This window comes from Aquila chrysaetos, chromosome 1, assembly GCF_900496995.4.
Source record: "Aquila chrysaetos chrysaetos chromosome 1, bAquChr1.4, whole genome shotgun sequence".
Lineage (NCBI taxonomy): Eukaryota > Metazoa > Chordata > Aves > Accipitriformes > Accipitridae > Aquila > Aquila chrysaetos.
This window is the reverse complement of record NC_044004.1, coordinates 25,872,076-25,889,735: the sequence shown is the minus strand read 5'-3', so window position 1 is coordinate 25,889,735 and position 17,660 is coordinate 25,872,076. Positions and strand designations below refer to the sequence as shown.

The window sequence follows — 17,660 nt, the reverse complement described above, 5'->3', positions numbered from 1 at the left end:
CCCATTATTTCCTGAGATCCTCTGGGTTTCTCTCTTCCCATGTCTTCTTAACCCCTTGTCTTCACCTCTGGCTTTTTCAAAACTGAACACGAGGAGAAAAAGGGTCTCCTGGTGCAGCCTCTCAAGCACAAGATGATGGGCAGGAGGGAAGAACCTCAGAAACCAGCGGGGGGAAGGAGATATGAAGGTGGAGGAGAGTGGGGTGAACAAAACTAGTGGGGAAGGCAGAACTGATGGCGTACAGAATGCAAATGTGCGAAACGGACACAGAGCAGAACTGGTGAGGGAACTGGAGGAAAGGCACCTTAAACACCAGCATCGTATAAGCTGCTGATACAGTGAAGCAAGAGGGCAGGAAGAATAGGACTGTATTTTTCCAAGTCTAGTAAATGGGTTGAGAGGCTTCTGAAGGTGTTTAAAAATTGTTTGAATTACCCAGTGTTCTGGCTTTCATTTAGGTGACACTGTCTGACTCCAGAATTGGCACCTTTTGTTGAATGCCTTCCAGCCTCAACCCTGTAGTGCAGAAGAGAAATAGCACGCATTTGTTTAAGTAATGTCTTCACGCCTCCCTCTACAGCAGCAGCAAATTCAGCTCGCTAAGGATTATGATTAGTCCTTGCTGCAGTTTTTTTAGACTCCTTTTGCACATTGTTGTAGGGTTGTACAAGAAATATTCTTTTACTCCTTGGGTAAAATGTTTGAAAGGCAGAATGAATAGCTAGTGCTCTGCTCCGAGTCTGTTAGAGCAACTCCTCAAAAGACTGTAAAGGGAAGCTGTGAAAAGGAGATCAAAGTGGGGAGACTAATAAGGAGTTCTTAGCAGATGTGTGTGTGCTCAGGGACATTTGGGGTGCAGGCCATAAAGGGAGAATGAGCACTGCAGATCCAGAGTGATCAAATTAGCTGTCATCTTTCCTTGGAGCTCTTCCTCTTTGAATGTTCTTATCTTTGACTTGCTTCCTATAAGTTCATGCAGATTTTCATTTTACTTCAGAAGTGCCATTATTCCAGTTCCACTGGAACTAATCAGATGTCATCTCTTGTTTATTCTGAAAAATGCTAAAAAATTCTTTGAGTGCCTTTTCTCTAATCCAACCTTGAAAATTGTTCCTATTTCCAGAGAGCATGTCCTTTTTTTTTCTTTAAAAATCTTTTTCCCTCTCCCATCTTTTTAATACAGCTCAATTTCTGACATTTTATTTTCAGTTCTTTTTAATTCTAAAACTGCACACTGTCAATATTATGAATGCTGAAACAGGAGTCAGAGCATGGAAAATGTACAGGTCGCACACTAAAAGCAGCTTCAGCAACAAAGGTTCACCCGAGACAGAAAAAGTGTTTGAAGTCCAGAGGGCTTTCCAGTCAGACCGTAGGAATTTCAAAGTAGGTCAGACTGGCTGATGGTGTCATGTTAAGCCTTGCTCTGAGATGGTTTTAAAAAGAACTCAGGAAACTCCTTTTCTACTCTTTACATTCTTTTGAGACTAACAGAAAGGACAGGGCTGTCATCTGAAATAGAACTGGAATGTCTCAAAGATAATCCTATGAGCTGGGTGACTGCTTCTATGATAAAACCACTTCTGTGAATCAGAAAAAAGGTGAAAATCTGTATTTGTCGCTCAAAATACTGTGGCGTTTCAGACTCATTAAAGTTGTTAGGAATCCTAACTGGTGGGTGACACTGGAAACATCATTAAAAATCATCTCAACTTGTAATGACTGTGATTTTGTATTACATGATTGAGGCACATTTCGGAGGAAGACATTAACAGCTTCAGTGGATGATCTAAGCAGCATGAAAAAAGTGGAAGAGACAGTTCTTTTGTTTAGCTGTCTCAAGCAATGGATGCTGGTGTGTACGAGCAAATCATGGGGAAAAGATGTTTACACATTAATAGACTATACCTTAAAAAGCAGCAAACAACTTACAACTTGCTTTGTTTTCTTTGCCTAAAAAAAAAAAAAAGGCAGCAAATACCTTTAATATACAAATACAGAAATGACTTGTCTAATTTACTTCTAGCTCATCCTTCAGTGATGACCTGTAATAATGGATCATCTGCAAGGTTGTAGGTATGCAGACATTGTTTTATGTTTCATCTTGATAAATTTTTTAACTTAGTGAGTGCAAAAGCCTGCCTCCTTTGCCTCTGCATAAAAAGGTGTGCCAAGGCACACTCAGTGTACTGACCTGGAAAAAGGTGGTGATGAAGCAAAGAACACTCTTCCTTAAAAGTTTAAGGCAACATCTGTTTTTGTCAGACTCTCAGTAAAATCACACTCATCATTCCAAAGGTAATTCACAAAATGAGAAAGTGAAAGACTTCACTGAGTACATCCTCCCAACAGATTATTCTTCAAAACATTCTTTTTCAGTATACTGTCGCAGTTCAATATCTCAAATGATTTATTTGACTGATGGAAAAATACAAACCAGCGTGACCAAAATATTCTGGTTACATCCACATAGTACTTTTCTACTGAAATATTATTTACCTGAAATTGATTTAAAGATATAACATTCAGTTTTCCTAGAACAAGATGATTGCATCTGAGATCAGATGGAGTATCCCTATGCTCATATTCTGCCCTACTTCCCTTCCCACATTGTATGGATGTAAATATTTCAAGTCGCCACATTATTTTTTATAGCTTCTTTTACTTCAGGGTAAGGTACTTTATTCAATACCTGCATAATTTAAGCAAGACAGTGAAACCTCCAGTAAGGAATATCTCAGACAAGCAATCTTTGTCTTAAGAACACCCCTCAACGATTTCAAACATTATTGCCTGAGGCTTCTAATACTATATTGTTCAGCCTCTGCTAAAAGGCACCACTATCAGTCAACACATTTTTCTGACAGGTTTAACACTACATATTCTGCACTGCATTTCAGATGAAAAAAAAGATCCGTATGAAAAAGTAACTAAATTCATTTATGTCTGAAAACATTAACTCGGCACAGGAACAATATGAAACAGCTATTGCTATGTTCTATGACTCATTTGGCATTAACGCGGATTTGGCATTTTACAGATACCTGACGCAGAGCTGTACTCCAATGTGGACAGAAAGGTTTCTTGATGAAAAATAATGACCGAATTAAAGTGAGAATAAATCCAGGATGTAATGATTGATAGGTGAAAACACTAGAATTTTCTTGACAGTCTTTTTTGAAAAATAAACAAGCTTTTAACCAGGTATTATATTCTGCTTGCCAGCATTGAACAACAGAAAAAAACGCTTTAAACAAATAGGCCTTTTTACAAGCTACTGAATGCTTTCACTGGTGTCCAGATCTTTAAAACTGGGAACTGCTCACGATCAAGTATATGGAGCAAGTACACGGTCCTCAGTCATCCGCACTGAGGAGTTGTTCTTCTGGGTCAAAGTGCATATACAAGAATGACCCCTGGTCAAGTAAGTACAAGCGTGTGTCTCTTCCAGCAGCCAGACAGGACTACTAGAAGAGAGTCCGCTTATTCCCCTCAAAGTGTAGAAGCCAGAGATGGAATGTTTTGCATCAACTGAACATTATTTTGTAATGCACTTTTGAAATGACGCTTTCAGAAATAAAGCAATGCCAGACAGAAGTGTCGTGGATGTAACGGTTGGTGGGAGCTGTATCCTACCTTTGGGCTAGTGAGCCTGCTTACCGCTTGCATTTTCCTGTGTCCTGCTTTCTCCCATGTTGAGGTAATGTTAGCTGTGCAATAGGGCGTAAATACCAATGAATGTCAAGCTTTGTCTGCCTTTTCAGCTGCCAAGCGGCTTTCTTATTTTTGTTCACATTGCAAGTTTTGTTTTTACATTCTGTGCAAGTGGACTTGAAGACTGTACCCCTTCTACTTACCAAGAAAGGTATGTCAAATCTAAAGACAGAGAAGTCACAATGCGTGTGACAGCAGAACAGGGACCACAATAGTGTAAGAAAGACACAAACACACCTTTCTGTCCTCTCTTACTTGGACTCAAAAAAGTTACCATGTACAAAGCAGATACATGGTTTCTCTTTTCTAACAAACAGGATAGTATTTCCTCATGCTCTATTTCATTATTTTTATGATGTATGAACTATTCTTCTATGATTACACATATTCAGATGTCAACTACAATTAAAAAGCAGTTAAATACAATTCATGAGTATCAAGAGGAAAAAATACAAAATAGCTGAAAGAAATGTAATAAACAATGAAAACCCAGGAGAACAGGCTACATAAAATATTGGAAGGTTCTTCCTGTCTACAAGGTTAACTAGCCTAAACAAAATCCTGAGGTTCACAGCTCAGGATTTTAAGCTAAGGATATGGACAAATTATCATGGTTGCTAGTGTTATTATGAAACGTCATTCCTGCTGCTCAGTTATGGTCTGTCTAGCTACTGCCTCAGAGAAAAGGTGATTGCTCTGAAATGTGACCTCCCCACCCAAAGCAGTTCTCTCATAACTTCTTTCCACAACTTCTTTTCTATGCCCAAAAACTGTATTTCTGTATTGTCAGTATCAGTAACTCCATTTGATAAAAAGGTTCATAAAGTTTAAAGCCCAAATGAAACCCCAAAGTGCTAACCTGAGTAACTCATCTGAGAGGAGATTATTTTGGAGGTGTTTCAATTGCCAAACAAAAGGGAAATTTTCTATTCCTTGCATATTAAAAAGATTAATTTGGCCTGCAATGTTGTTCAGCCGTTGGAATTAAGAAATAGACATAAATGAATATAAAACTATGGGTCAGCAAATACAGAGCTTTACCCGTACTCTTAACTGGCTCAGAAAATTTCTTTTCAGTATAATTCATAATGCATAAACTCCATAATTTTCATTTAGTTATGTTAATACCTACTACTGTACAACTCTTTCAACACAAAGTGTTATGTAAGTGGTACATATTATTATGATGTTATTTGCTACTCTAAATAATATTTAACAAGCACAACACTGATAATTTGTTCATGTTGGCTAAAATTAAATATTGAAACCAACTTTTGAAATATATATTTTTAACTGACAGTTAGGAGGCAAACAATAGAAATGGTCAGTTGGGCTGAAATGTTTTAAAAAAAATTACATTCTAATTTGCTTCATACATCGTCTACAACTGAAAGGGTAACATTTAGAATCCGTATTTAAGTCAATGCTAATATCAATAAACTTCAGTTTAAATTAATGCAAAGGATATGCTCTAATGGAAAAGAAATTACTCACTTTGCTAACTACTGCTAAAGTCTAAAAGTCTGGAAGAGTTTTAAAATGTTGTTCAATATTGTATGTGCAAAACCGCGTTTAGTGTCTTCAAAGGACTCTAAGTGGCCAGACATCTCTCATACCATCTCTTCTATCTGCGTACATTAAAGACATTAGTTCTGTGGTTTCTGTTAAGCCCAGTGGTGACAACTGCTGGGAAACTGTCACTCTTGTGCTTTCAAACAACTGGTCTGGATATGTGAAATTTGTAGAACTGGAAGCAATAGCTGGAAAGCATCCTGAATATAAGTAGTACTGTTGCAACCCTAATGGGGAGAGAAAACATGGTTCATCAGTATAGCTGTCATGTATTTCAGGAATTACATTTTACTTTTTAAATACACTTTTTTTACATCTGCATCATGTTATATTAGCATATATATTCACACAAGATTTCACAATCTGTAGATAACAAAAATGATAAATTACAACAGTTTCAGGCTAACAAGGATAGCCTGAATCACTATATAAAAATCTGATCTCCCCTCAGTTTGAATTCTTGGAAAGTTTTGTTTTTAATGTGAGTAGAATAAAATGCCACAGTGTTCAGAAGTAGATTTGACTTTTTAAATACAAACCAGCTAGTCTTTCCATCAACAGAACTAATTTTGAATTTGCTGTAGGTGGAAGAAGTGTCACTGAAATCAGCAATTTGAATTATTACAATGGTTTTAACATGTAGTACTATTTTTGGAATTTCTAATACTGAACAGTATAGCAGCTTTTAATTCTCCATGAACCTAGGCTGTACGAATACATATTTGTATACAAATACAGGATTTAAGAGGTACAAAACCTTGTACTCCATAATTCTGGACATTCCCAGATTTTGCAATTTCTGGAGCATAGAAAGATACGTCAGCTATAACAGCAAATTTACCCTATAACAAAAGGAACCGTATAGTAACCTTTACTACAGCTCTATTCAACTTTCCATTATTATTGTTAAAGGTATTGTTAATTCAGTGCAAAATTGCTTATTGTAAAACAATCTTTTCCTCATTTTTAAGGGAACACAGCTATTAGATACAGAATGACAATTTGTAGTCACTACTATATGTTTATTTATGTTTAAAGAGAAGTGTGATCTAATTAGCAGAGTTAGAAGAATTCATGTTGCAGATAGTACACATTTTAGTACTTTATGAGCATATTACTCCCTCTTGACCTCTTCTTGGTAAAAATGAGGCACATTTTACTCACTGTGCTTTTCTGATGAAGAATAGCTCATGGTGTTTAAAATAAGAGGTCATTCATAGATCATTGTGTCTAATAAATCACTCACAAACATTTTGGTGATGTCTGACACATGGTTATCCATGTGCTGACCAAGCCTGCTGCTAGACTGTGAATCTTTATAGAAATCTAAATGCCCATGGATGGGAAGCACTGTAGCATACCTGCAACTCAATTTTAAAGAAAAGAATAGTCTGAAACTATCTGTGAATCAGAAATACTTTGCAGTATTTGGGTAACGGAACAGTAATAATAGACTTATCCGGGGCAACTTGTGAACAGATTACAAAAGGGCTAAACAGCACATTGCAAACTGTCTGCTGTGCTCTGACCAATACAGCAGCAGAATTTAAGAGCTGGCCAGTCTCACTTCAGTCATACAGTTCTTAAGAATCCTCAGGAAATGCAATATTACTACTGTAGTATTTGTGGGAGAGGCTGAACACAAAAATGAGAGGTTTATGAGCTGGCACTGAACAGCCAGAATGATACTGTCATTACTTTTTATATAGTTCTTTCTTCAGACATAAATGCGATTGTTTCATTTCAAAATCATTTTACTAGAACATTTCCTAATGTGAAAAAAGTGAAAGCTTACCTCTAATAGCACACGGTTGATGATGGGGTTAAGAACCTCTGCCTTCATACTGCTCTGTAAACCAGAAAATTGAATGAAATGCCAGGACAAGAAATACATTTAACAAAAATATACTGATATCTGAAAAGTGTTTTTATGAATTCTATAAAGGTCTTGCTTCACCTTGATTCTTATTCAGACTGTTTATCACAGTATTCCTGATAACTGTGTCTACATTTCATACACACTTCAGTAGACCCTATGTATTTCTGTCACTGAGTACAATGAGCTAAGACAGGCCCTGGGTTTTACTTTTTCATAAATTCATATACCAGAGTTTCAAATTGCCTGGTGTCCTATGGATGTGAGATTTATGTGATGACATTGTCTGTCCATCTGTCAGTCAGTGCCCCCCAAATTTTTTAACACCTTGCTCATTTTCAAGGAAACAAGAAGGAAAAATACAGGTCAGAAGGAAAATTAAGTTCTTAGAAGTTTCACAAATGTCTGTGGTTAGGAGGAAATGAAAGGCCCAGATTAGCTCCCTTACAGAAGAAAAAACAGGTGAAACTTAGATCCCCAAACTGGAGGCAGCATATGTTGAGCTGGACAATGCAGGCTAGCCAGTAAACATTGCTCAGCACACGTAGCATTTTTGTCAACCACCAGATAGGAATAAAGATGGGTACAATGAGTAGTGACACTACTAGAGGCTAGAAAACCAAGATTCATTAGCTTCTCTGCTTTCTAAAATGGCAAAGTTCTTTCCTTTTTTTATTCCCACTGTTCTTTGCATTGTGGTTTTTTTTGAATGACAGTAACCTCCAGCAAGAGTTGCCTGCTTTCAATACTCAACAGTGGACTTCATTAGAACAAAGGAAACACAATACTGATTAATTTAACTGAAGGGTTTCCACTTACAACCTTGTAGCTTTCATATTACAGATTTAAAGAAACATGAAACACCTTAATTTTAGTTTGGAGAAAGATGGCAGAACAAAGGGAAGATGGTTAGAGAAAAGAAGAGCAATTTTACTGTCAGTTACTAGAAAATCCATTACAAAGTGCACTGTTTAGTTGATTGTCAATAAACTGAAACAGATAGAGAGCAGTATCAATTAAATACTACTGATTGTATGAATCAGTAAGTTAAAGTTTGAAAGAAATCTTGCATAGCAAGCAAAGCTGTTATTTCTTACTTCTGCACTACTGCTCACTTAGAAACATCACCAACATTATAGACTATGTGTACAGCCAGCATTACAACTAATGTCTGAATTATACAGATAGAACTATAGGGATGGCACTATGTTTGAAAAAAACAGTATTTTCTGTTCTAAGCCATTTCTCAGTTTCCCAGGAGTTAATGGACTTTGCAGGATAGTGGAATGTGTTTGTGAACCCGGGTACTGTTGGCAGGTTAAGGAGGAAGTTGAACTACTGGGACGTGCAGGAAGATGTAGATTTTCTACAGTCCTGTGTGACAGGCACTCCTTAATTTCTTACTGATTATGGTGAGCAGAAGGCCCACATCTTCCTCCAAAAGCTTACATGGATGGGACACCAGACTGCCCTACTAAAATTCTCTTCTAGAGAGTATTTTGGCAATGGGAAGTGTCTTTCTCCTCAATTTCTTATGCGTCCATACAAATGTCCACAAAAGCAATCTGGTCCAAAAAACTGAGTACAGAGTTGATACGAACAAAACCTAGTGCAATGCTTATGAAAGCTTTAGTTTCCAATTTTCTGATCTGGGCCAGCTTAATATTTCATGTGCCATTTATTTTTATATGTCTGTGCACGTATTTATTGCAAGTGGCACACAAAGATATGCTAAACTACAATCCCAAAATGCAAAATAAGCAGTTTCTCCCAGAGTAATGGGAAGGAATGTAAATTATTCAGAATAAAAGCAACCCCATAAATCATGTTCTCTACAAATAACTCTGAAAAAACTGCTCAGAGATGTGCTGGAAGAGCTCATGGGAGAACTGGGAAAATTTCCTTTGATGTACATTCACATTTTCATGGAGTAATCAGGAGAGCCAGAGTTTGTTCTTCTCTGACGTTTACAGAACAATTTCAGCAACAGCGCAATTTTTGCCTCTGGATCCTGCTAGAATACTCAGATGTCAGTCATCTTTGAAACATCTTGAAAAGCAGGATACTATTTCTAGCAAAGATGTTCACGGATAAATGGATGTTCCTAAATGGAATATTTTGAGATACAAGACAGAGTGATTTTTTTTAAAGACGGACAACCAAACAGATTTTCTAATCTCTTAAACCTTTTAAAAACATAGTGACCCTAGGCCAGGGGATTTAGCAAAGCCTAAGAAGAGAGCTCGTGAAACTATCTTAAGGTACTGGAAGTGTTATCTGGTAATGACTTTTACACAAATACATTCAAAAGGGATAGGCTGAGTAGGAGAAGAGAATATCATCAAGTTGTGGGACTTCAAATGTGGGGCCCTTTCAGCATGAGAAGATAAGAAGTGCTATGTGGTAATCAGGAAAAATGGAAAATGGTGTCTAGAAAGAGAGATTTTAGAAGGCAAGGGACACACTGCAGTCTATCAAGCCTTATAAACTTGCTCTGCAACAGGGAATCTCCTGTAAAAATGCTCTGTGCTGTTGATCTGAGGAAAGAAGTGCTCTCTTTGCTGGTACCTCATCTAAAGCCACTGGACTTGGGTAATAATTTCTGTTTCAAGAAGTGAACTATGTTAAAAAAAGCCCAAATGCTACAGAAAATGCTGTTATCTTACCCCAGCTGCTGTTAAAGAATCAGAAAACTTCTTTGATAAAGATGAAACTTCATTGCACATGGCCCTTGTTAAACTGGTTTAAAAAAAAGAGACAAATATAAAAATACATTCTTGTCCTGTCAACGGATAAAACCGTCCCAAGCACACACTTCATCTTAGAAGCCAAGAATGTTCTTAAGGCAATTTTGCTTCTAGTAATTTTTTTAATATTTTGGGGTAGACTTTGTTCATGGTATAGTTTTTGTATTCCTCCACTGATGTCGTGGTTTAACCCCAGCCAGCAACTAAGCACCATGTGGCCACTCACTCGCTTCCCCACCCCCCACCCCCACAGTGGGATGGGGGAGAAAATTGGGAAAAGAAGTAAAACTCATGGCTTGAGATAAGAACAGTTTAATAGAACAGAAAAGAAGAAACTAATAATGATAATGATAATGATAACACTAATAAAATGACAACAGTAATAATAAAAGGATTGGAATATACAAATAATGCACAACACAATTGCTCACCACCCGCCGATCGACGCCTAGTTAGTCCCTGAGCGGTGATTCCCCCGCCCCCACTCCCCCCAGTTTATATATTAGATGTGACATCACACAGTATGGAATACCCTTTGGCCACTTTGGGTCAGCTGTCCTGGCTGTGTCCCCTCCCAACTTCTCGTGCCCCTCCAGCCTTCTTGCTGGCTGGGCATGGGAAGCTGAAAAATCCTTGACTTTAGACTAAACATTACTTAGCAACAACTGAAAACATCAGTGTTACCAACATTCTTCACATACTGAACTCAAAACATAGCACTGTACCAGCTACTAGGAAGACAATTAACTCTATCCCAGCTGAAACCAGGACAACTGAAAAATCCATTGCTGACTACAGCAGCAAAATGATGTCACGTTGGCTCAAACGCTAGTCTTTTTTGGTAGGGCAATGTTTCAATTTTTTCAGTTCTAAACTTCTGATGATTGCAGCAACACAACTTCTAGAAATACCGGTGGAAATAAATCAAACTTTAATGAGGACAGTGAGACGTTTCCTATCTAAGCAATAAAACATCTACTCTGTACTAAAAGAGGAAGTACCCTCGTGGTTAAAATACAAGAGAACAAGGAGATCTAGTTCTATTCCTAGATCTTTCACTGTTTTGCTAAACATTCACAAGTGCATCATACAGAATCTCATCCTGCAAGGTGCACCATACCTCAGCTCTAATTCTGAAAAATTCTTGTTCAAGTACTTTGTTTTAGACTGAAGTGTTCCTATGGACTTTGCCATTGTTACTAGCACTCCTAAGGATAAACACTTGCTTTAATACTTTACTTACTTAGGACTCAAGTGCTTACAACATTTTAACATCAAAACCCACTGGAATCAGTAGAATTGATTACTACAGAGAGCTTGAGATCTGAATTTTAAGTCCCACTAGATAAACTGGCTTCTTAATTTATGTATGTTTTGTCATGGTTTACTATGAAGTTGCTGACAAATGTGGTCTTATAGTTTAGAACTACAGATTGATTTTTGTATATTTTTCACAGGTAAACACTAGATAATGAAATTCTATTGGCCAATAGTGAGACTGCATTACGCACTCCAAAAGCAAATTCTGTATGTGCTAGCACAGTATCTTTTGCAGAGTGAACAGGAAATGCAACCCAAATGAGCATGTACGTTCACTTGCTGAAGCAGAAACAACTTTCAGCCTGTGAATAGGTCATGTTTTTGTAAACATACATATGTTAGCCGTGTCAAAAAAATGACAGGTAGCCTATGTAACTTGATTACATGAGAAAATATAGCACCAGGACCCCTAAAGCCAATGCCGTTTGTTGATCCATGAACTTACTGTGCCTTCAAGTGCCAAAAGCTGAACAGAACTTCATGAGTTTTAAGCAAATGTCAAATGTTCAAATATGAAGTACATAATACTCACTTTGTCAGTACTTTTGCTTGATCTTGAGCTGTTTTTTCTACTTCCTGCCCATGTAGAATTAATTCTGCTACCTTATGAAGCTGTTCAATACAACGAGCAGTTACCTCAGCCAGACTTTCAATGGACAGCATGTAGATTTCCTTAAATTAAAAACAGGGAATAATATAATCAGTAATAACAACACTGATAAATATACATATAGATATATACATACAAAAGAATTTGAAACATAGGAGCCCTCGCCACCCCAATTGGAAATTCCACCACATACATAGTGAAGTAATATCAGCCATAATGTCATCCTCACAAACAACACTGGAAAATGAAATATCCACAGATTATAAAATACAGACCTTATACTTATCCTGAAAAATCAGTAAGAACAAGTCTACCATTTATTTGGATGGGAACTAGGTCAGGCTCTCAGATTTCCTAACATAGCACTTTTAAACCTACTCCTAACAAATACAAAGATCCCTTAACTCTAGAAGAAGTCACAATTACTTTCATATGGAGCCAAAAGTATTGTCATCCCTCAGATGAATCTCCAGAGTAGAAATGGGTAATATTCCCAATAAAAAAGTGGCTTTTATCAGCAATGATAAAAAATTCTGTCTAGCACTATGGCATTACAGCTTTTACAAGCTGACGCCAGCTGGAAATCTGCAATCGCATAAAAATCTGTAATATATACCGTGTAACTCTGTCTCCTTCTTTGGAGCTTTTTTGTAAGGAAACGTGACAGATAATTTCTTTATTAGAATTCATTCAAAAAGTCTTGACAAAGATACCAACAACATTTAATATTGTTATAACTTGGCATAAAACATTCAATCACAATTAACCTTATCAACAAGAAGGGTTGTCTAACCAGACACAATACTTTTAGCCTTAAGAGCTATCTTTCATAAAGGGAGTGAACACTTGGGAGTTGCCTAAATAATATTTCTGTTTTGCCTGTTTGTGATTTATACAGTTTAAGAGTTTAAGTAAAGTTTGAGAATTTTTTCCAGGTATTGTCACTGGGAGAAAGAGATGCCAAGGAATGCTGAGATGTGACTTTCAATGTGCTATCGACATTATACCACAGAATCCCTCAGCTCACTGTATGTTGTGTAACGCAACACACAAAAACATAGATATAGAAAAATAAAAACAATGTGATAGGCAGAGGACCTGCTACTTTGATATTTATTTCTGGGAACAGACTAACAGTAAAAATATTTATGTAAGTTAGTTTGCTATTGGGTCTACAGTGAATAGTTATACGGTAATACTTCTTAATACTTCCATGAGTTTAAAAAATAAGGACAACATATAAAACCAACACACAAAGATAAAGAAGTAAGTAATCTTATCAAAGTATGACAACTTGTTTAATGAAACTTGTCCTCGAAAAGCTATCTTACCTCCACAGTTTTGTTTTTATCTACTTCTGTTTTATCACTGTCAATTTTATCTTCTTTTTCAGTCTTTTCTTCACCAGGTTCTCCAGGTTTTTCTTTTAGCTTCTCTTCTATGTCTACTGGGGTGGAAAAACTGGCTTTTTCCAGCCATTCATGAGCTTTTTTCCTAGCCTGTCAAAGAAAGAACCCAACCCCAAAGTTCAGGTCAAAAAGGGAATATCAAATGATGTTCCTGAACAGTAATTAACAATACATTTAATTACTTCCCTTTTACATTCAGAAGCTTCTGCATGGCATTTAGTCAAGTGTGTATTTAAGAAACTGTAGGGAAAAGCATTTCTGACTGCATAAAGATGGATCAGCCAGGGATAATTCCTCTACAGGTATGATATTCCTAACCAACACATAGAGTTGGCATTAATACCAAAGTTAGTGATATTTCAGCTTTATGAAGTACCTTCCAAAAGAATTTACACAGAAATAATTTTCCTAAATAAAAAAGATAAGAAGGTGGTATAAAAAAATTAAAAAAAAACATACGGGAGAGGTAAGAGAGATGTACTAAATTCTTAAAGGAAAAATAAATAGAAAATCACTGTATCTTCAGCTGCCTTCCCAGGCATGAAAGTAGGTCAAAAGTGGAAAAGCCTTGAAGTTTTATACAACTTCAGATAACTGTTATGGTTAGTAGGAAACTTATGATGTCTCTTTTTTAACATGAAGTCAAATTAAAATATGTTAAGACCTAAGCCTAAGCTAGTTATCCATAGTCTATCTTTGTAGCTAGAGATAAACATTCATCTGAGCCTAAGATCAGCAGGTGAATCACCTTTAAAGGGGCCCGACGGTACAAATGTGACTAGTGATGTGACTAGCTTCTAGCCATCTAACTTTTAGATGATTGAAGCTAGATGAGATAAATCCAAAACTTTGCTAAGAAGGTCTGGAGAAGTCCCTCAGAAGAATAAACATGATGAGCAAGAAAAATAATTCTGAACCTGACCTTTGTTCCCAGCACGTAAGACCAAATCTACTGTGCTCGTGAACTCTGTTCTGCTGAGACATCCCTGGTTCAAGGCTTTCTAACATGGCCCATTGTGCTAGGTAGTCATTGCAACTGTACTGACTTACTAATCTCACTTCTTCTAAGAAAGCTTTTCTGTATTTATCCTTTTAGTCCCGCCCTCCTGTACTTTGCTTTCTGAACTGTCTGAACTGAGATAGGTACTGCTGTGTGTCAGATTTCAGAACAAAGCCCTCCCTCTTTGTCCAATAAACAGAGAGCAGCTCACCAACAGGTGCTAACCTTGTTAAGTTTGTCAGGAGTAGCAGCAACATGCAATTCAAAGAGCAGTTCAGTAAGCATGCTGACAAACTCTTCTCCCATATCTGCTGCAAGAAAAAACAAGACAATTTTTTGTTAGGGTGTTATCGCTATAATATTTTACACAATCAAATACATCCAATCAAATAGTTTCCCCAAGAACTCTAGCACTTGAAAAACAGTGACAGTGATACAAGAAAGGGGTGTGTGGGTGTGTGCGTGTATATGCTCAAATAAAGACGAGAACAAGCAACAGAGATACCTGTACAACCAGATATGCTAGCCAGACACTTCCAACTACTCTTTCCACCCCATTCTAAATTCCACTAAGTTTCACAAAAACAGGTAAGAGGAGAAGAAGTTGCATGATCCCTAGTTATCTGACAAAAATACAAGACCCACAAAATAACGAAAGAAGAGATACTAACCTATTCTTTCAAACTAAAGAATAAAAACTGCAGCAGGGCCAGATACAAGTAAGTTTCAGAGGAAACATACTGGAAAATGTTCTCTATTGCTTTGTCTGCAAACCACAGCTAAGAGGTGTGTTTTCTTTCTATTTTAAGATTGAGCTTTGCTTAAATGAAGAATGTTTCCTGTTCTGCTTTAATGAGCCTTAAATAATCTGCACTTCCATTTCACAAGATTAATGAGCAAAGATAAATATCACTAGTATTCGAACTTCATTTTTATTATATATATTCCTTTGACTACTTGCATTTGCCATATTCTAACATGCTCTAAGTTCCTAAAAGTTGGTATTTTGGTTGGTTCTGTTCATCTGCACTTACTGAGTTTGGAATCTTCATTAACACTTCCTGGTGGAATATACAAAATCCATTTTTTTTAGCCTGATGACACTAAAATGTCAAAGTCCCCATACTGAGCCTGATAAAAGTCCAGCTACTTCAAAAATGAATTTCTTGTCTTGCTGTATTCCCACTTTTTTTATTAATTTATTAGCTAGGGCCAGTTTTTCTATTTTTATGCAAATCTTTAATACTGGGCTTAAAAGCTGAGGGACATTACTCTCCAATGACTTTGGGGATTTTGATAGAACTGTTTACAGTCCACAGTACCTTGCAACATGTGGAAAGGTGGTGGAATCTGACACTTGGATTATACTTTCCTAGAGCAAAGGACATCTAACCCTTGCTTGTAGAGACAGTGCCCATCTTTGGTGCTATAAAATAAATTAGTATTTAGCACGAAGAACTCTTCACCCACAATGACCAAGAGACTGAGCTTTGCTCTTAACAGCAGGGGAACAAGTCAAGAACATTGTATTCTGGCAGGCCAAAGAGATGCACAGAGTTAATTTAATTGCTCACTTATCAGTAAATTTTGGCAATAGGATTTTCAGGTTTTGCAATACAGCACCTCTTGGATACACTGAATTCACTTGTTCTTAAAATGATGCCAAATTGTTTTATAAACTGCAGCATGCTGAAAACTGATAAGCAGTTCACTGGTCAAAGCAAAATTACTAAAATTGTTGATAACTGGCATATTCAATTCAATACTCACTTTGGTTACCGTCTCCCTTAACCTCACATATGAATTTTTTGGTGTTAATGGCTTTCAAAATGTAGGTAAAGCTACTTTTTCAGCTATTCTGCTCTCATTATTTCATAAACAACTGAAAGGAGAAGAAGCTGCAGTGAAAAATACATGAAAGGACTGCATAATCAAAGTGAGAGGAAACATTAGAGAAGGGTATGCATTTGGCTTTCTCCTACTTGTGTAAGAAAATATCTTTTCCTTTTCTTTCTTTTCATATTGATTTTGCACCTATCTGATTGTTAAGCAAAGAAACAAAAAACTGATTCCAGTTTCAAAGTTGCCAAGAACAAAGCCTAGCCCAAATCCTTTCCCAAAACAGTCCTCCAAAGATCATTGCAGTAATTTCTCCTTGGGTAGGACGGAAAGTGTTTACGGTAGAAACTAAAAGCAGCACTAACATGTCTGAATGAGGTCCTGAGAGTCTAGGGTAAGACAGGATCCTGAGAGTTTACATAAAACAAACAGCTGGCCACTCTTTTCAAACACTCGAATGCAAAGTACTGGTTTTCCTCCCAGTTAGTCTTTTTTTTGCTGAGTATATATAGCGCTGACAAATGACACCACATAAATAAGATGATTTTCATGATGAGAAAGTGGTAACAAATTAGCAGTAAGTGGTAATTAACTTGTTTTCAAATACTGCTCAGTGGCTTGATAAGATTTAACATTTTCAAACACCATCTCTGTTAATCTCTGTCTTTTGTAGCGGGGTGGCTTCCTTAGGAAGAAACCACAAGTTTTATTGAGCTGGGAAGCACAAATCAAAATCCTACTGAAGGCAAGTTAGGTGTAGTTTTAAACTGTTTAGCAAGCAGGATTAGAACTCAAAATTCTTCCACAGAATTTAACATAGCCTGCTACCTCTTGCTAGATAGCTAGCTTAAGTAAAAATATGTAATTCTTTACAAAAAACACACTATTAGAAGAGCATATGGCTCACTGACTTGCTTTTATAAGTGTAAAACCTATTAATGTGCTTATCAGAAGGTTAATTGTATTAACTGGCTTGAGCTAAGAACACAAACTAGAAGGAAGTCTTCTCTTCACAGCAAGACACGAGCTGCATTTAATCCTGATCAGCAAACCTGTTGTTAAATTTTACTCTTTTATCTATATGTAATTATTAATTATGCCACAGAAAGATGCTTAGGGTCCCAACAAGTCATTTCAGGTAAACAATTCCAGTTTAAAAAAAAAAAAACAAATCCCAAACAATTCAAACCTAGACCCTAAAAGATCAAGTGTGCTCCCAGAAGGATACATATCGATGCCCCCCAGAAAATATGACCAGAATACTAAGCGTAGTCAATAGCAAGTCACTGGAATCCAACTTAAATTATGTAAAGATTGGCAAACTAAAGTATCAATAAAACATTAAACTGTTCAAAAGAACTGTGTTCCATGAGGGGAAAAGGATGTGCAAATCACATAGAACACTACATGGAAAGGTGCTGGATATTGTTTTTATCTAAATATGGCAGACAATTGTCATGTAAAGGCCTATTAATGCAATTCTTCAAGTTTTACAAGGTTTTATGCATTTGCTGCATAAATGCACTTAATAAAAACACTTAAGATTCTATGCATTAAGAAATTCAGGAAAACG

General features: G+C 36.8%; 1 protein-coding gene across 2 annotated transcripts in view; it reads right to left on the bottom strand.

Moving 5' to 3' along the window:
* Nucleotides 1–2,392: 2,392 nt before the first annotated feature.
* FAM114A1 (family with sequence similarity 114 member A1) overlaps nucleotides 2,393–17,660 on the bottom strand; it is a 39,200-nt gene continuing 23,932 nt past the window's right edge. Inside the window, exons 9-14 of one of the 2 annotated variants that reach the window (XM_030010322.2) lie at nucleotides 14,474–14,559; nucleotides 13,171–13,338; nucleotides 11,762–11,901; nucleotides 9,829–9,901; nucleotides 7,082–7,135; nucleotides 2,393–5,513 (exon numbers count right to left, since the gene is read on the bottom strand). In XM_030010322.2, the coding sequence (XP_029866182.1) occupies nucleotides 5,412–5,513; nucleotides 7,082–7,135; nucleotides 9,829–9,901; nucleotides 11,762–11,901; nucleotides 13,171–13,338; nucleotides 14,474–14,559 (623 nt within the window). In that variant the 3' untranslated portion in view covers nucleotides 2,393–5,411. The remainder of the gene's footprint in view (nucleotides 5,514–7,081; nucleotides 7,136–9,828; nucleotides 9,902–11,761; nucleotides 11,902–13,170; nucleotides 13,339–14,473; nucleotides 14,560–17,660) is intronic. The other variant, XM_030010331.2, reaches the window with a different exon arrangement.